We start from the raw sequence: 20,034 nt of genomic DNA on the forward strand, positions 1-20,034 counted from the left end.
TCTCTCCTATTCCTACCCGGTTCTAATATTGTGTTTTGTTTATGTTAGTAACGGTTGTTGCTATGTCTTTTTTGTATTGAGCGCTTTTTTCTTGTCTGCGCTTTTCCGGATGTGCTGGTCATGTGATCCTTGTGTTTCCGTTATACGGAATGGATCAGCGTCTCTGTGTTTCTGCAGTCTGTCTCAGTGTATGTGCAGTTGCGTGTTAATCTCTGTGTCCTCTTCAAATCTCCTGGAGTTGCGGTAGGCACCTCAGCGCTGGTGAGGTGTAGAGGTTCTCTCTTAAAGTGACAGTTGTCCTTTATTCAAATTAATTTTTTTCCTTTTTACCTGGGGCAGTGATCAGGTCTAGGGGAATTGCTGTGGTGCCTTACTTAGAATACACTTTGGTTCAGACGCCATCTTTTCAACAAGCAAGCTCTCATACAGAGATCTTGTTGTCTTTTCTACGTTCCCACGGATGGAAAGTGAATCTGGGAAAGAGTTCCCTTGTTCCAGCTATAAGGGTGGTGTTCTTAGGGACTATAATAGATTCCCTATCTATGAAGATTTTTCTGAAGGAGGTCAGGAAATCCAAAATTCTCTCTGCTTGCCTCTCTCTTCAGTCTATTGTTCGGCCATCAGTAGCCCAATGTATGGAGGTGATTGGTTTGATGGTCGCTTCCATGGACATCATTCCCTTTGCTCGATTCCATTTGAGAGCTCTGCAATTATGTATGCTCAAGCAATGGAACGGAAACCATTTGGATCTGTCTCAGAGGATAGATCTAGACGTGTCAACTCTCTTCTGTGGTGGTTTTCTCAGGAACATCTGTCTCGGGGCACATGCTTCCGGAGACCTTGGGTGATCGTGACCACGGATGCCAGCCTGTTAGGCTGGGGAGCAGTCTGGGACTTGTTAAGGGCGCAGGGATTATGAACTCGGGAGGAGTCTGCTTTCCCCATAAATATCTTGGAGTTGAGAGCGATTTACAATTCTCTGATAACTTGGCCTCAGTTGGCTTTAGCCCGCTTTATCAGATTTCAGTCGGACAATATCACCTCAGTGACTTACATCAATCACCAGGGAGGAACTCTGAGTTCCTTAGCCATGAGGGAGGTGGCTCGGATTATTCAGTGGGCAGAAGTTCACGATTGTTGTCTATCTGCAATCCACATTCCAGGAGTGGACAATTGGGAAGCGGATTTTCTGAGCAGACAGACATTTTATCCCGGGGAGTGGGCTCTCCATCCGGAGGTGTTTTCCAGATTAATCCTCAAATGGGGGGTGCCGGAGTTGGATCTGATGGCGTCTCGGCAGAACACCAAGCTTCCAAGGTACGGTTCAAGGTCAAGAGATCCGCAGGCAGCTCTGATAGATGCTCTGGCAGGGCCTTAGGGGTTCAGTCTAGTTTATCTGTTTCCTCCGTTTGCTCTGCTTCCACGAGTCATTGCTCGTATCAAACAGGAGAGAGTGTCGGTAATTCTAATAGCTCCTGCATGGCTGCGCAGGATCTGGTATGCAGACCTAGTGAACATGTCATCTCTGCCTCCTTGGAGGCTGCCTCTGAGGAAGGATCTTCTAATTCAGGGTCCTTTCTTCCATCCAAATCTTGTTTCTCTGATACTGACTGCTTGGAGATTGAACGCTTTCTTTTGTTTAAGCGTGGTTTTTCTGAGTCGGTCATTGAGACCTGTTACTCGGAAAATTTATCATAAGTTATGGCGCAAATGTGAATCTAAGGGCTACTCTTGGAGTAGGGATGGATTCCTAGAATTTTGTCTTTTCTCCAGGAAGGTCTGAAGAAGGGGTTGTCAGTCAGTACTCTGAATGGTCAGATTTCTGCTTTAACTATTCTGTTGCATAAGCATTTGGCGGTGGTGCCAGATGTTCAATCTTATTGTCAGGCCTTGGTCAGAATCATGCCTGTGTTTAAGTCGGTTACTCCTCCTTGGAGTCTTAACCTTGTTCTTAAGGTTGTGCAGCAGGCTCCATTTGAGCCAATGCATTCCATAGATATTAAATTGTTATCTTGGAAGGTTTTGTTTCTTGTTGCTATTCTTGTTGCTATTTCTTCTGCGAGGAGAGTTTCAGAACTCTCAGATTTGCAGTATGATTTTCCTTACCTTATCTTTCATGTGGATAAGGTGGTCCTACGCACTAGGTTGGGTTTTCTTCCTAAAATGGTTTCGCTTAGGAATATTAATCAGGAAATCGTTGTTCCTTCTCTTTGTCCCAATCCTTCTCATAAGGAGCGTCTGTTGCACAACTTGGATGTACTGCATGCTTTAAAATTCTATTTACAGGCGACTAAGAATTTTCGTTAGTCTTCTGCCCATTTTGTTTCTCGGGAAAGCGTAAGGGTCAGAAGGCTACTGCTACTTCTATTTCCTTTTGGTTGAGAAGTATGATTTGTTTTTCTTATGAGACTGCTGGACAGCAGCCTCCTGAGAGAGTTACAGCTCATTCCACTAGCTTTCAAAAATGAAGCTTCTGTGGAACAGATTTACAAGGCTGCAACTTGGTCTTCTCTTCACACTTTTTCAAAATTTTATAAATTTGATACTTTTGCCTCGGCTGAGGCCTCTTTTGGGAAGAAGGTTCTGCAAGCGGTGGTGCCTTCTGTTTAGGTCTGCCAGTCTTGTTTACCCTCCCTTTTATTATTATTATTATTATTCTTTATTTATAAAGCGCCAACAGATTCCGCAGCATTAAAGAAGATGATGGTAGAGGATGCAAAAAGCAGGTCATTATTGAATCTTAGGGGGCGGGTTGGGGTATATTTGTTGATGGGTGGGGCAGCATTGGTGAGGGCTTTGTAGGTCAGGGTGAGAATTTTGAATTTAATTCTGCTGTGAATGGGGAGCCAGTGAAGGGACTCACAGAGAGGTGCAGCAGAAACAGAGCGTCAAGAGAGGTGGATTAGCCTTGCAGATGCTTTTAGGATGGATTGAAGGGGAGAGAGGCGGGAGAGAGGGAGGCCAGATAGTAAGTTACTACAGTAGTCAAGTTGGGTAGTAGTCAAATGATAAATACACTTTTTCCTGCAAGCCATAGGGCAAAAAAATTAAATTAGTTCAGTAACGGAGAGTTACTGGTTTGATCCTCTATACTGGTGGGGAAGAATTTTTTGTAAAACTCATGTATATAACACAGTAATCTGTATCTTATAACCAAGTCAGCTCCTGCTGTGCCTACATTTCATCAATCCAAGAAACCTACCCCCCCCCCCCCCCCCCCCCCCCCCCCCCCCCCCCCCCAAAGGAACCTTGTAACAGGAGGACTGGTGAATTGTAAACTGTATCCCCTGGATACAATCCTGTTTGACAAAAATTATGTTGTAGCCTAAAAGGACAAAATGTGAGGAAATTGACTGAACATCAAGCCTCTTTGGGCTTGCTTTGTAGACCTTTCTTGATGACTTATGCTCTGACTTCCATTTGTAAATAATATTTATATTTTTTTTTTTATCCACATTTCTTATATACTTAGTGTAGGTTGTACTAATCTCTCAACAGGTATGTTTGTAGTTATTCTTACATTTCTGAAAGCTTTAATGAGGCAAGGATCTCCTCTGTGTTGACGCAGTTCACAAAATCCTATAACCTGAAGGTGAATGATGGTGGAGAGAAGTAATTCCTATGAAGAAGAATATTTGTTATAAGACTTTATACCTATGTTTAAGGATACAAATGCTATCATTAGAGTATGATTTTATCAGTAAATTGTAATTGTTGGTGCAGTCTTCCTTGCTGAGCACATTACCTGAATATGATTTGGAAGTTTGAAAAGTAATAGTAGTAGTATTTTTAAAATACCTATATATTATTTATCATTGTTTTTTTTAAACATAAATCGTATAAGGATTAAAACTACATTTGTCTTTCAGAACATAATAAGGATATCCTTCCATTCTTTTGCATTTTGGAGGACTTCATTGTTATGCTTTATCTTTAGATTCCAACCTGGGAAGTGCCTGGCAGAGGTTTACCGATGTGTTTATAAGGTTCGGAGCCGTCTTCTGGCCTGCAAGAACATGGAGCTCATCCAGACCCGCTCATCATCAAGGGAGAGATGGGTATGTTATTTTATTTTGTTCCAAAATGTGTATTTATAGAAAATGATATGCATCTAGTAGAGAATGTGTAGAGTTTATTGTTCTTATGCATGTGTATAGTTACAAAAAACGAGACAGTATTTCTGGCTAAAGATTCCCACAAGCATTCTTGTAAACTGAATAAATGTAATACTCTAAATGAGCAACACAGTGCTACTAGTTACTTTTATAATATCAGTTTTGGATAATTGTAAACATTGTACCTAAGGTAAAGTTTAAATCGACTGGTGGACTTGCTATATAAAAAAAGAAAATTCAGTTATCATTTATCAATTATATAAAAGTGTCAGCATTTTACTTGCTACAAGTTTATATGGTTAAAAAAGTTGAAATTTAGAAGGAACATTATCGATAAGTCAGTTGATAGGGCTCTGTCTATGTCCCTTGCAGGCAAAAGACTGCTGTTGAGCAGAATTGGATATGTGAGCATTTGATGCTTCTCAGCAACAGTGAGAAGATTTGGGGCCTCATTTGTTTTGATTTGTCTTTTGAATAGTATATAATGAATTGTAAATAACAGTCAAACATACTTTTTTATTTATTTTATTAAATTGAGAATACCAATACCTGTGAATAATAATTTAAATAATTATTTTGAAGTTTAACTTATGATTATGTTTCTATCTACGCCATGTGTCAAATAATATACACACTATTACCTAGTATAACATCACTGTGGAATTGATTTATCACAAGTGTAAATAATATGTTCATGTATGTATAATATGGATATAATAAATGTGTGTTATTTTTGCATCATGAACATGCATGAATATATCTTTCAGGTTTCTGAGAACCAGGAGTCTGCAGACATAGGATCCCTAGAGAACTCCTTCACCAGAACTATTGATGAGGAAGCAGAGATGGAGGAACAAGCAGAGAGGGACAGAGAAGAAGGGCACCCTGAACAAGATGAAGAAGAGGAAGAACGAGATTATGAGCTCCTCACTGCTGGCAGTTAGTAATAATACATCTTATTTTAAACATACAAGTGTGATTAATATGGTATTTTTGGTGAAACACCGGCAGATAATATTGTTTAATGATATTTGTACCCAATATCAGAGCCCTTTAAAATATAACAATATACAGTAGACTCATCTTTGCTCTCTGGATAATTCTAAGCTCTTTTAGTGCCATGGATTGAGAAATAATTAGTATTAAATACAGACTGTCATAAATGAGAGGTAACTATACAATTTACTTATTTTCATAACGTGCGTTATTTTTAGCACAGCATGCCATAAGCAATAATAAAACAATAGCAATACATTAGTGGATAGCAAGCATGCGCTAAGCTTTTAGTTATTATTAGTTCTGTTTATAATTTGCTTTACAAGGGGGTACTATAAAGAGAGATAAGATGAGAAGTAGTAGAGCTCTGCTCCCTAGGGAGCTTACAATCTAAGTAGTATTTAAAGGGATGTTAAACAGTCTGTTTCATTGTAGTAACAAAAAAGCACTAAGCAGTGGCTGATACTTAATAGAAATCATTGCAATATATATTATTAATAATTTTAAATGGATTTTACCTTTAAATAATTTTTTAACTTAATTTCTGCATTGTCCTTTACTTCCTGTCCTAGCCCCTCAAGGAGGAGGAGGCATCAACAGGAAGGCAAAGTTATGATCAATGTAGGGCTTCTGCTGCAAAAATCATGTGACCTAAAACTTAAGTTCTGCAATGTCTGCTTCCTTGTTTACCTGTGAGCAGGGGCTAGATTGAGAATTTCTAAGTGCTAATTTAGCAGGAAAACAGATCATTGGTTTGCTTTTTTTAACATAATCTTGTTTCCTTTTTATGATTACTTTAATCTAAAGTAATCCCTTTAAAGACAAATGAAGGTGGAGCATTTGGCAACATGTTAGTAGATAATTCCTAGCATAGTAATAGCATTAGGTGCATATATATTTTACAAAAGCAATATATAGAGAGAACATGTGCTATTTTGCAACAAATAAGAGTTTAGTTTAGAAATTAACCCTTGGTTACTTTAAATGTATGAAATTGTTTTGTAATTTACTTATGACTTACAAATAATTCCGTTGTTACTTTGACACTAAGGGCTTGATTATCTAAACTTTATTAGATCAGACATGATTTTACACGCAGTCACAGGGGCTGACCTTGTGGTATTAACTTTAAAAAGGGGCAGTTCCTGCGAGTGGCAGGATGTCTTCTATAGAAAGTAATGTCGCTTGCTGAAAATGAACTTCACTGGGTAGAGAGAAGTTAGCAGTGAGCAGGGGGGCGCATTTTAAAAAATAAACCCTGCATCATCACTTTGTGCTGCTTTCTGTGTGTAGCATCTTACAATCACCTCTATTTTTGTATGCATGTGTTTTTCTATTAAGTATTTTGCTTATTTTGTCATTACGCTGGTATTTGCGACAATTTCATACACACACATGGAACATCCATGTTCAGTCCATTTTACGTTAAAACATCAATTATGCTTTGTATTTTGTACGTATAAGTAGCTATGAACGCGGCGATGTAGCTGAAACGTGTAAGCTGTACATCTTTGTTTGGATGACTGATACAGTACCGCTTGTCATTGCCATTTTTTGGACACTATTTTAATGATTTATTAATAAAGTTGGACTTTTAAAGCACGTGCTCCTCATGTGGATTGACAATGTGTAATGGTTTGTCATATATGACAAATTTAACTGTGCATGGTATTCCTGGGCGAGGCTTATATCCTTTATGGTCAGTTATTAATGCCACAGTGGTCCGCATACAAATATTGGCCTGTGGGGAATCTGGCGTTTTAAAGTGTAGGATCGACTAACTAATCTGCCTCCCTCCTTCACTTTGGGAATGCCCCCCCTCCCATAATTTTGCTTTCTTTCATAAAATGATGCAAGTCCATAGGTGTCCATAACATGGATATATTTTCTGCCACTAGGAGGAGGCCAAGAACTCTCCCATGAGATTTAATCCCTCCCACCTCCTCTCCCCACTCAGTTTGTTCTTGGCCTCAGAGGAGAGAGGTTGAGAGAGGTGCTGTTCAACTAAGATTTTATTATTTTCTATCTAATAATTTATTTGGAGCTCAGACCTGACTTGAGACCCCTGTACCTCATTTTTCCATCTTGGCTCAGTGAAGACTTCAGGATAATTTATCCAAGATTCTGAGTGAAGCAGGGTTAAAGGAATACCTCAATTATGACATGTCAGTACCCTCACTGGTATATTTCTACCATAATTGCCCTTAGGTATCGTAGTGGCCCTATCCCTTATCCTCCACCTGGGGGGTTGCTGGTATATTTTCAAGAATCCTTTGCAGTAAATTTACTTGCACTGGATTGGCTCTCTACTGGATTTGCATTCTGTGAGGGAGAAAGGCTTCAGCAAGCTGGTAAGATGCAGTGGAGGGTGCTGCAGTCCAGGTAAGTGATACTAAACACAGCCCAGGAACTATCCCTAGTTCTCCCCTTAAATAGGAACTACATAGCTGGGGGTTCACAGTCTTTACACATAGCATTTTACCTATGTGTTTAGCACCATCAATTTCAGAATTCAGAGTTAAAGAACCCCTCATATTCCATTTCCCTAATACCCTTAGTAGCTCTCAGTATGTTTTTGACTTGGGTTCACCTTTTTTCCTCTCAAACCAAAAAACCTCACTGTCTCTTTAAGAAAACCGCTAACTGCCTTATGCAGTTAACAGTTCAGCTCATTGTGCATGCAGTAAGAGTGGGGGACAGAAGGGGAATCAAAAGAGGGGCTTTTATTCACTTTTGATTTGACCGGCATATCGTACCGGAGTTAAGCTACACACCTGCTGGTGCCTTTTTCTCTCTCCTTCACCAAATCAGTAGCTGCTTAAAATTTAATCGGAAACCGTCTGCAGGCATTTCAAGCTATCTGGGCCCAGTTTTTAAAACTTTATTTGCCCAGGAGGTGGGTGAGTACCCTCATAGGAGCTACTGAGGGGGTGGGTTGGTGAATTTTCTCTGAGGGTAAATCATTTGGGTTTTTCTTTCCAAAGGCAGGGAGAGTCCACAACTTAATTCCTTACTGTTGGGAATATCAACACCTGGCCACCAGGAGGATGCAAAGACACCCCAGCCAATGGCTATAAATATCCCTCCCCCATCCCCCCCAGTCATTCTTTGCCTTTCGTCACTAAAGGAGGATGACATAGAAACTGTTAGAAAAGAAACGGTTGCTCCACAATCTGGATGTTGTTCGTGCCTTGAAATTCTACCTTCAGGCTACTAAGGAGTTCAGACAATCTTCATCCTTGTTTTTCCTTTATGCAGGAAGGCGCAAGGGCCAGAAGGCCACTGTGATTTCCTTATCTTTGTGGTTGAGGAGTGTCATCCGCTTAGCCTACGAGACAGCGGGACAACAGCCTCCTGAGAGAATAACTTCATTCCACTTGGGCAGTTGCTTCCTCCTGGGCTTTTAAGAACGAAGCCTCTATGGATCAGAATTGTCCTCCTTACATACTTTTTCCAAGTTTTATAAATTCGATGTGCTTGCTTCAGCTGAAGCAGCTTTTGAGAGAAAAGTGTTGCAGGCTGTGGTGCCCTCCCGATTTTCATTCCTCTGGAGCTTGGGTATTAATTCCCAACAGTAAGGAATGAAGTCATGGACTCTCCCTGCCTTTGGAAAGAAAACAAAATGTATGCTTACCAGATAAATTCCTTTCTTTCCTGGCAGGGAGAGTCCATGACATTGGTTCTATGAGTCTACTAAAGAATTTAAGTTTAATTGGACACAAGCTGGGATACAAATGGGACTGTCTTTTTATAAAGCAGGTATCCATTCCATTAATTTCTCGTATAAACTGATACTCTCCAATTCAGGAAAAAGTAACCTTCAAAAATTAAATATAAGATGGCAGCAAATCTTAGCAATAAATGACGAGGATATGTTGAAACATAGTATCCAGAGTGTAGACAAAACCACGCTCTCTGAAGCATGGCGAGAATCCCATATCAAACTCCTTAATCAGGTTTACATTACTCCAGCTAAACTTAACAATTGGTATCCTAATACACAAAACTATTGCCCTAGGTGTCATTCATCTGAAGCCGATCTGATCCATATGGTTAGGAGTTGCCTCAAAAAATTTTGGTTTTGTACTGGTTTGGTTAAGCAAAGTCCTAAGAAGCAACATTAAACTTGAAAAAATACATATATTTATTCTATATGACAGACAAAACACTTGGGACAATACTGGTTTTATTAACATAACTATTTTAGGAGGTAGTAATCTTATACTGTATATCTTCTTCAATCACAGGCAATAATAGAACAATTTGATAGCTGTACCCTTACAGAAAAAGGTATTAAGAAATATCACAAGAAATGGGCAGGGCTTATTAAGCTGTATTACAATAATATCCAAAGACAGTTCCTATCAGTGATGTGCTGTGATAGGAGGCAGGGGAGGCGGAGCCTCCCCTGTCAAATCATAAAACCAAAGTTTTTAAAAATGAATTTATAAAATAAAAAAAATGTTTGGTGAACTTAACTTACTGACCCCGCCCCCCTCCCCCGTCCGCCACCATGACTATGATCCGATTCAGCGATTACACCATGTTGCGCAATGGAGAGGCTATGAGGCGATCAGCTGCCCTCCAGTGCACAACATGGATGGCTTGACTTTTGTTCTGTATGAGCCGCGAGATCTAGCGTCACCCAGTGGTAGCTCTTCGCGGCTCATACGCTCCCAATATAGGCTGCTCTTCAAGCAGCCTCTATGCTGGAGGAGCCAAACTCAGCCAATCAGCGGTGCCGGAGTGACTGTCTGTCTTGTCTGGGGAGGCGTGGAGTTGGACTGGTGGGAACTGAAGATTCAGACAGAGCCGAGTCAGTGTATGCCAGTGACTGTCTGTCAATGGGGGACCAAGGATGTTTGCCAGTGAGACCAGTGGTGAAGTGATTTAGACGCCCGGTTATATGGTAAGTAAAATTATTATTTTTTTTTTCCTATTTGTGAGAGCTGGCCACCGCAGAGAGTATTAGTATGTCAGTTTAGTTACACTGGGAACTAGCAATATCAAATGCCGTACTTTTTGTTATAACCCCTGCCGCCCTGCATATAATCTGTGTTATTATTTAATTACAACTGATATGTTATATTAAAGTGATAGGACAACAGTTCACCGTTGTCCTATCACTTTAGTATAACATTTCAGTTGTTATTAAATAATAACACAGATTATATGCACAGGCCCAGGCGTTATAGCAAAAAGTTCACTGTGTCAGAGCCTGTGTCAGGAGGACAGTCAGTGACACATTGATTACCCCTAGCTCCTGCTGCCTGGCTGTCACTAGTACTCCCTTCCTATTAAGCTAAGTGAACTGGGGAGAGAGGCATTTGTCCCGCCTGTGCCGTGAGAAGGGGGAGAAAAGTCAGTGAGGGGGCAGCAGCACAGGGTAAGTGTAAGGCGCTACACAGACTGATTTCAGGGAAAGCATTTCAAGTGCTACTGCTATCGCACAGCCTTACTTTCCACATCTGTCTGTGCTCAGTCAGTGTGCTGAATAGTATGGAATATTTTCTCTCCCCATGTCCCAGAACCACAGATCTGCAATTACATGTCAAGAAAAATAAATAAATAAATAACGGCTTGTTGAACTGTTTACAGTGCACCAGCCATCAGCAATATAATGAGAGCTGGTGCACTCTAAACAGTTCAACAAGCCGTTATTTATTTATTTTTCTTGACATGTAATTGCTGATCTGTGGTTCTGGGAAAAGGGGAGATAAATGCACATGTGCCCTTCTTACCTCCTGCATGCCCCAGAAAATTATCTATCTGCCTTGTCAAGCCCTTCTTAATTTATTACTGCATGCCATGAGTTTTTTTTTTAGAAACGTCTGCTTCTGCAAACAGTCAGTGAAAGCATGCTCTGTAAGGGTCTGTCCCTGAAAAGTAAAGAAACGGCAGGACAGGAAATCTGTCATGGTGTTGCAAGATACTAAAGACAAGATAAGAACTGACTGCCTATGACCCACTGACCCTAATTAATTGTGGAATAAATGGCTTCTATAATGCTTTAAAAATATAGTTAAATACATATTTTTAAATGCAGCTTTATAAAGTGCATTGGTGACTATAATCAGCTATATTAACAATTTATACAACTGTTGCAGTAAAAGTGCATTATGATTTTTTTTAATTCATACATATCTCATGCAGAAGTAAAAAAATACATCATTTAATAAACACACACTTTTTAAGTAGATGTATTAAATATTTTCATGACATTAACCAGCAGTTGTACCAACAGTTAATAAAGCAAACATAATGCACTTTTTCTGCAAGTTGCAGTTGTATTAATTGTTAATATAGCTGATTATTATCACCAATACACTTTATATACCTGCATTTAAAAGTATGTATGTCCTGTCTTGTCACTATTAGCTTAGTATATCCCTCCATAACAAATGCACAAAATTAAACAGACTTAAAGGGACATGAAACAATTTTGTTCCTGATTTAGAAAAAAACATGCAATTTTAAACAACTTTCTAATCTTTACTTCTATGATCTAATTTGCTTAATTCTCTTGATATCCTTTGCTGAAACACATAACTTGATAGGCTCAGTAGCTGCTTATTGGTGGCAGCACATAGATGCCTCATTTGATTGGCTCACCCATGTGCATTGCTATTTCTTCAACAACAGATATCTAAAGAATAAAGCAAATTAGATAATAAAAGTAAATTGGAATGTTGTTTAAAATTGTATTCTCTACCTGAATCAATAAAGACAAATGGGTTTAATGTTCCTTTAAATATCTGATTTGTGGGTGTGTTTTTTTTTTAATTAAAACACTGAATTCTATTTTTGTTTTCCAGTAAAATAATGCCTCTTCATACAAAAAAATGTGACACTTATCTGCTTTGCAGCTTCAGCTTCAAAACCTACTCATCTGCTCCTCTAATTCCAGTTGATAGACTGTGCATTAAGTATTTTATTTTTTGGAAAAAAAAAAAAAATACTCTATGTGCAATCTATCAGAATAGAGGAGCAAATTAGTAGGTTTTACAAGTTCCAGCTGCATATTGGGAAAAAAAATCAAATACTTAGGGCGCGATCCGATATAGATCGCAGTTTGCGGCGCAAGCGAGGGAACCGGCGTCGCCCGCAGTTTTAGCTCGCAACTCGAGCTATCCCATATAAGTCGCCGTCAGATGCTAACGTGCCGTAAGTCTGACAAACCAGCGATGTCCAGAAATCTGCGTAAGTACAAATTTCTGGCGTCGCCAATGACTTGCGGCACGTTAGAAACTGCCGGCGCCTATAAAACCTGACTAAAGTCTAAAACACCCGCACTGTCTAACACGCCTCCCTAACATAGCCCGACAAGTCTAAAACACCTCCCTAACATAGCCCGACACGTCTATCCCTCTATCCGCTATCCCCCCTCACTATCCTAACAATAAAAAAGTTATTAACCCCTAAACCGCTGCTCCCGTACCCCGCCGCAACCTAATAAAGTTATTAACCCCTAAACCGCCGCTCCCGTACCCCGCCGCCAGCTATATTATATCTATAACCCCCTAAAGTGAGCCCCTAACACCGCCGCCATCTATATTAAAATTATTAACCCCCAATGTAAGCCCCTTACACCGCCGCCATCTCTATTAAAATTATTAACCCCTAATTTAATCTACCTACCCCGCCACCAGCTATATTATCTATATTAACCCTAAGTATATTATAGTTAATATAGGTATTACATTATATATATTAACTATATTAACCCTAATTATATTAGGGTTAATATAGTTAATATAGTTACTATAGTATTTATATTAACTATATTAACTCTATCTAACCCTAACACCCCTAACTAAATTTATATTAAATTAATCTAATTCATTTATAAACTAAAATGTTCCTATTTAAATCTAAATACTTACCTATAACATAAACCCTAAGATAGCTACAATATAATTAATAATTACATTGTAGCTATGTTAGGGTTAATATTTATTTTACAGGTAAATTGTTAATTATTTTAACTAGGTATAATAGCTATTAAATAGTTATTAACTATTTCATATCTACCTAGTTAAAATAATTACCCAATTACCTGTAAAATAAATCCTAACCTAAGTTACAAATACACCTACACTATCAATAAATTAAATAAACTACAAACATCTATCTAAAAATACAATTAAATTAACTAAACTAAATTACAAAAACAAACAAACACTAAATTACAAAAAATAAAAAAAGATTACAAGATTTTTAAGCTAATTACACCTATTCTAAGCCCCCTAATAAAATAATAAACCCCCAAAATAAAAAAAATTCCCTGCCCTATTCTAAATTAAACAAATTTCAAAGCTCTTTACCTTACCAGCCCTTAAAAGGGCCTTTTGTGGGGCATGCCCCAAAGAATTCAGCTCTTTTGCATACAAATACAATACCCCCCCCCATTACAACCCACCACCCACATACCCCTATTCTAAAACCACCCAAACCCCCCTTAAAAAAGCCTAACACTACCCCCCTGAAGATCTCCCTACCTTGTCTTCACCACACCGGGCCGAACTCCTGATCCGATCCGGGCGATGTCTTCCTCCAAGCGGCAAAGAAGAATTCTTCCTCCGGCGATGTCTTCCTCCAAGCGGCAAAGAAGAATTCTTCCTCCGGCGACGTCTTCCTCCAAGCGGCAGCAAAGTCTTCATTCTTCCGGTGGCATCTTCAATCTTCTTTCTTCGCTCCGCCGCCGCGGAGCATCCATCCCGGCCGACTACTGAACTTGGAATGAGGTACCTTTAAATGACGTCATCCAAGATGGCGTCCACCGAATTCCGATTGGCTGATAGGATTCTATCAGCCAATCGGAATTAAGTTAAAAAAATCTGATTGGCTGATTGAATCAGCCAATCAGATTCAAGTTCAATCCGATTGGCTGATCCAATCAGCCAATCAGATTGAGCTCGCATTCTATTGGCTGATCGGAACAGCCAATAGAATGCGAGCTCAATCTGATTGGCTGATTGGATCAGCCAATCGGATTGAACTTGAATCTGATTGGCTGATTCAATCAGCCAATCAGATTTTTTTAACTTAATTCCGATTGGCTGATAGAATCCTATCAGCCAATCGGAATTCGGCGGACGCCATCTTGGATGACGTCATTTAAAGGTACCTCATTCCAAGTTCAGTAGTCGGCCGGGATGGATGCTCCGCGGCGGCGGAGCGAAGAAAGAAGATTGAAGATGCCACCGGAAGAATGAAGACTTTGCTGCCGCTTGGAGGAAGACGTCGCCGGAGGAAGAATTCTTCTTTGCCGCTTGGAGGAAGACATCGCCGGAGGAAGAATTCTTCTTTGCCGCTTGGAGGAAGACATCGCCCGGATCGGATCAGGAGTTCGGCCCGGTGTGGTGAAGACAAGGTAGGGAGATCTTCAGGGGGGTAGTGTTAGTCTTTTTTAAGGGGGGTTTGGGTGGTTTTAGAATAGGGGTATGTGGGTGGTGGGTTGTAATGGGGGGGGGGTATTGTATTTGTATGCAAAAGAGCTGAATTCTTTGGGGCATGCCCCACAAAAGGCCCTTTTAAGGGCTGGTAAGGTAAAGAGCTTTGAAATTTATTTAATTTAGAATAGGGCAGGGAATTTTTTTTATTTTGGGGGTTTATTATTTTATTAGGGGGCTTAGAATAGGTGTAATTAGCTTAAAAATCTTGTAATCTTTTTTTATTTTTTGTAATTTAGTGTTTGTTTTTTTTTGTAATTTAGTTTAGTTAATTTAATTGTATTTTTAGATAGATGTTTGTAGTTTATTTAATTTATTGATAGTGTAGGTGTATTTGTAACTTAGGTTAGGATTTATTTTACAGGTAATTGGGTAATTATTTTAACTAGGTAGATATTAAATAGTTAATAACTATTTAATAGCTATTATACCTAGTTAAAATAATTAACAATTTACCTGTAAAATAAATATTAACCCTAACATAGCTACAATGTAATTATTAATTATATTGTAGCTATCTTAGGGTTTATGTTATAGGTAAGTATTTAGATTTAAATAGGAACATTTTAGTTTATAAATGAATTAGATTAATTTAATATAAATTTAGTTAGGGGTGTTAGGGTTAGATAGAGTTAATATAGTTAATATAAATACTATAGTAACTATATTAACCCTAATATAATTAGGGTTAATATAGTTAATATATATAATGTAATACCTATATTAACTATAATATACTTAGGGTTAATATAGATAATATAGCTGGCGGTGGGGTAGGTAGATTAAATAAGGGGTTAATCATTTTAATAGAGATGGCGGCGGTGTAAGTGGCTTACATTAGGGGTTAATAATATTAATATAGCTGGCGGCGGTATAGGGGGATTAGGTTAGGGGTTAATAATTTTTATATAGGTGGCGGCGGTGTAAGGGGTCAGATTAGGGGATAGATAAGGTATATGGCGGCGGTTTTAGGGGCTCACAGTAGGGGGTTAGTTTATGTAGATGGCGGCGGGGTCCGTGAGCGGCGGTTTAGGGGTTAATAACTTTATTAGGGATTTCGGGGGGGGGAATCGCGGTTGACAGGTAGATAGACATTGCGCATGCGTTAGGTGTTAGGTTTATTTTAGCAGATCGCGGTTGACAGGGAGATAGACATTGCGCATGCGTTAGGTGTTAGGTTTATTTTAGCAGCCAGTTTAGGGAGTTACAGTGCTCCAATAGTCAGCGTAAGGCTTCTTACGGCTGCTTTTTGTGGCGAGGTGAAAATGGAGTAAGTTTTCTCCATTTTCGCCACGTAAGTCCTTACGCTGCATATTGCATACCAAACTGCGCGGGTTTGGTATACCTGCCTATAGCCCAAAAAACTACGGGCGACGGCAGAAATATACGCGCGTAACTTCTAGGTTACGCCGTATATAGGATACCAAACCCGCGCAAATATTGGCGTCGCCGGCTTTTGCGGGCGACGATTTTTATCGGATCAACCCCTTAATGTGCAATCTATCAGTTGGACTGGAACTTGTAAAATCTACTCTGCTCCTCTAATTCCAACTGATAGATTGTGCATTAAGCAGGGTTGTGTGATTTGTTTTTGACAAGCAGGCCCCTGGCAGCATGTAAGTGTTATACTCCAGCCCCCTTGAAAGACATTGGTGAGTGCCAGCCAGGATCTGGGATAGCTCCATGAGTTTGTAGGGAATGCATCATTTGGGCAGGTGTGTGGTTCACTACTAAATTTAAGTCCTCCTATTCCGTCCCTGACACTGCTAGCGAAGTAGTCAGAGCTGCTGTAGCACACTCAACTGGGTTGTAAGCAGAGGCACGTTGGAAAATGTGTGTGATTCTCAAAATGTACTTCCTGCAGCCCACCCGAAACTGCTATTTATGGGGCGGGCTGCAGGGAAGTACATTTTGAGAATCACACACATTGAGTGTGCTAGAGCAGCACTGACTACTTCGCTAGCAGTGTCAGGTCATGGTGAGGTTATCTTGGTCCCTAGGTTTTACTGCCTCCTTCAGTACACAAGCCTTGCCACTTTTAGTTTTCAGGAAATACCCCGTGGGCGTGGTAAGGGGTCACGGTGTCACCAAGAGACTAAATCAGCAAAGCGCTATTTTCTTGAGCATGTAGCATGAATGTGTAAGCCCAGCACACTGCTTTCCCTCAGAGCCTATTTTTTAATTTGTCATCACTGAGTATAAATAGTGGAACTGCATTTGCCTATATAATCAGAATTTACTTAGTTTATTACCTGTATGCGTGTGTTCTAAATAATGCTAATTGCCCTTTTGCAACTTTATAATTTAGTTGTAACTTTAAAGGGACAGTCTAGTATAAATTAATTTTCATTATTCAGATAGGACTTTTAATTTTAATCAACTTTCCAATTTACTTTTATCATCACATTTGCTTTTTTCTCATGGTATTCTTAGTTTAAACTAAACATAGGTAGGCTCATATGCTAATTTCTAAGCCTTTGAGGTCTGCCTCTTATCACATGCTTTTTAAATCTCTTTTTAACACAAAGAGACAGAAAGTAAACGTGGGCCATATAGATATCACTGTGTTCAGGCACAGGAGATTATTTAAGATTTAGCACAAAACAATGCTAAATTTAAGACAATAGATAATAAACAGTCACAGTCATGTGATCAGGGGGCTGGAAGAAGGTTCCTAGATACAAGGTAATCACAGAGGTAAAAAGTATATTAATATAACTGTGTTGGTTATGCAAACCTGGGGAATTGGTAATAAAGGGATTATCTATCTTTTAAAACAATAACAATTCTATGGTAGACTGTCCCTTTAAGCTACCTTTATTGGGTTCATATATGGGCTTCTCGGGCATACAATAGTGAGTGCCTCACCAGCCTCTGACCTCACCGCACGTCACTGGTTCCTATCCCCTCTCCAAAATTTTGCATCTTCCTAACCTATTAACTCGCCTCCCGACTTTGACCCCTGATTTTTGGGTAAGAGGAGGGGAGCTCCTTGACACGGTCAGAGCATTCTTAATTATTGATTTATTTATATTGTTTTATTATTATTTTTTTCTCTTTTTTTTTTTTTTTCTTTCTACCCGATCTGAGGGATATTATGGGTTGATTATACCCGTTTTTGACAATAGAAACCATGTTTAGACTGTTATAATTTTTCTTAAAGTATTTCTTGAATATTTTAATGTTAATTTTGAACTTGTGATGCAAATTATATTTGTCAAATCCATTTGATTTCTTTACATTTTTTCTTAAAATGAAATTGGGTATGCAATGAGTGGCCACAGTGGTCTCTCACAGCTATGGTATAGCCTATTAATATATACACTTATCCAGCTTTGAATTAATTCTGGCCTGTAGACTTTATTTAGAGATCACCTTTTGTTTGTTTGACATATTATGTCATGCCACATATATTTTCCTATACTTCGATTGCCTTTTTATTTTGTGGATAGTATGTAATTGGACTTGTGTATGTTACGTATCATTTTTTTTGTTATTTTATTCTCATTGTATAAAGGCCCAAATTGCAACCTAATAAAAAAATTAAACATTGAGAATTTTTAGGCGACTTCCCTCTAATTTTTTTTTTCTGGCACCTCTATACCCTGATGTTTCTCCTGCTTTTCCTAGTTACCTCAGCCAAATGACTGGGGGGATGGGGGAAATGGGAGGGATATTTATAGCCTTTGGCTGGGATGTCTTTGCCTCCTCCTGGTGGCTAGGTGTTGATATTCCCAACAGTAAGGAATGAAGTTGTGGACTCTCCCTACCAGGAAAGAAAGGAATTTATCTGGTAAGCATAAATTTTGTTTTTCTGACTTCTGGGGTTCTGAGGTGTTCTAATAGGCTTTTGTATTTTGGGTAAATATACTTGTTATTTAAAGCTTTGGAATATATCTTTATTTCCATTTACTTTCAGTTTTACTTATTCTTTCGGTTTCATGTTTGTACCCTCATCTAATATGACCCCTAGGAAACATACTGCAGCCCAAGAGCATACTGCAGTCCATTATGCCTGTTTATTATGCAAAACTGTTCCAGTGGACCAAATTAACCAGTTGTGTTGTAATTGTGTCCCACATCTCCAATTCACAAGCCATAATTCTGTCAATATGGCATCTGGCAGACATTTAGTGCCCATGCCTATTTATGTGGCTCAAGGGGATTTCACTGACTTTTTGCCAGAGTTTAAAATAAGGTTTCAAATGACTATGACAGAATGTTTAGCGGCTATCCCCAAACCAAGTAAGCGTAAGCAGAAATCAGGAGATTTACCTCACACCACCTTTAACACATAGGGTCCTATTCCAGAGGCTTAGTTACCACCAAGCTTACAAAGCTCTGACTCGGCTGAGACTCGTTCTGAGGGAGAAATCTCCTCTGAGGACCTTGATCCAATAAATAAGTCAGAAGTATTAAGGGCTTTGAAGCACCAGACTTAGTTACATACTATATAGTTAAATAATGGAAGAAACCAGGCTTTCCTTTTGCACCTTCTAACAGGTTCAAAAGAATGTATCCACTTTCAGTGAAGAACAGCCTGGGAAGTAGTCCTTAAGGTTGATGGAGTTATTTCCAACTTAGCTATTATTTGTATGGAGGATATGCCTTCATTTAGAGATCCAATGGACCTCAAATTTGAGTCCTTGCTTAGGTAATTATTCTCCCAAATAGCTTTTCAGCTTTGACCTGCGGTAGAAATCCCTTGTGTGGCCTCTGCGGCGTCCTTCTGGTGTGATTCTCTTTCTCAGTTGATTTCTGTTCAATCTTCTGAGGATATTCACAACTTCATTAAAGTCCTTAAGATGGCTGAGGATTTCTTTTCTTATGTAGTCTTTGACATCATCAAAATTTATGTCAAGAATATGTCCATTACAGTTTTATTAAGAAGAGCTTTATGGCTTAAATCTTGGTCAGCTAATATGGTCTCTAAGAATAGGCTTTTATCAGTCCCTTTTGAAGGGAATATTCTTTTTGGATTGGAATTGGATTCTATTATCAAAACTTTCACTAGGGAAAAACAAACAAATTGTTTTTGTTCGTTTCGCTCCCCTAGAAATTAAAAGTCCCCATTCAACCAGAAGTCTGAATCATCCAAGCCTTCCTAGAAGCCCTGGACCTTCTTGGTCTAAGAATAAACAGACCAAAAAGACCAGTTCAGAAATCTGCATAAAATGACAGCACCCTGTCCAGAAGATTTTCTGTTAGGGGGCAGATTGATTCGGTTTCAGAAGGCTTGGTCTTGATCAGTTCAGGATCCTTTGGTTCTCAATATTATATATCCCAGGGTTATCACATAGGCTTTTGCACAAATCCTCCATGGGAACGGTTTAATCTGTCTCATGTTCCATAGGATCCTGTAAATGTGGCTGCCTTTGTTCAATGTGTTCAAGATTTAGAGGATATGGGAGTGATCCAATCAAACTCTCAACAGGGAAAGAGTTTCTATTCCAACTTCTTCATTGTCCCAA

The 20,034-nt window shown here is 39.1% G+C and overlaps 1 protein-coding gene across 7 annotated transcripts in view; it reads left to right on the forward strand.

Annotated features, from left to right (window-relative positions):
- Positions 1-20,034, forward strand: part of HERC1 (HECT and RLD domain containing E3 ubiquitin protein ligase family member 1) — a 683,410-nt gene that overhangs the window by 192,668 nt on the left and 470,708 nt on the right. For all 7 annotated transcript variants that reach the window (XM_053717285.1, XM_053717288.1, XM_053717289.1 and 4 more), the window contains exons 22-23: positions 3,938-4,058; positions 4,883-5,054. In XM_053717285.1, the coding sequence (XP_053573260.1) occupies positions 3,938-4,058; positions 4,883-5,054 (293 nt within the window). The remainder of the gene's footprint in view (positions 1-3,937; positions 4,059-4,882; positions 5,055-20,034) is intronic.

The sequence above is a fragment of the Bombina bombina genome, chromosome 6, assembly GCF_027579735.1.
Source record: "Bombina bombina isolate aBomBom1 chromosome 6, aBomBom1.pri, whole genome shotgun sequence".
Lineage (NCBI taxonomy): Eukaryota > Metazoa > Chordata > Amphibia > Anura > Bombinatoridae > Bombina > Bombina bombina.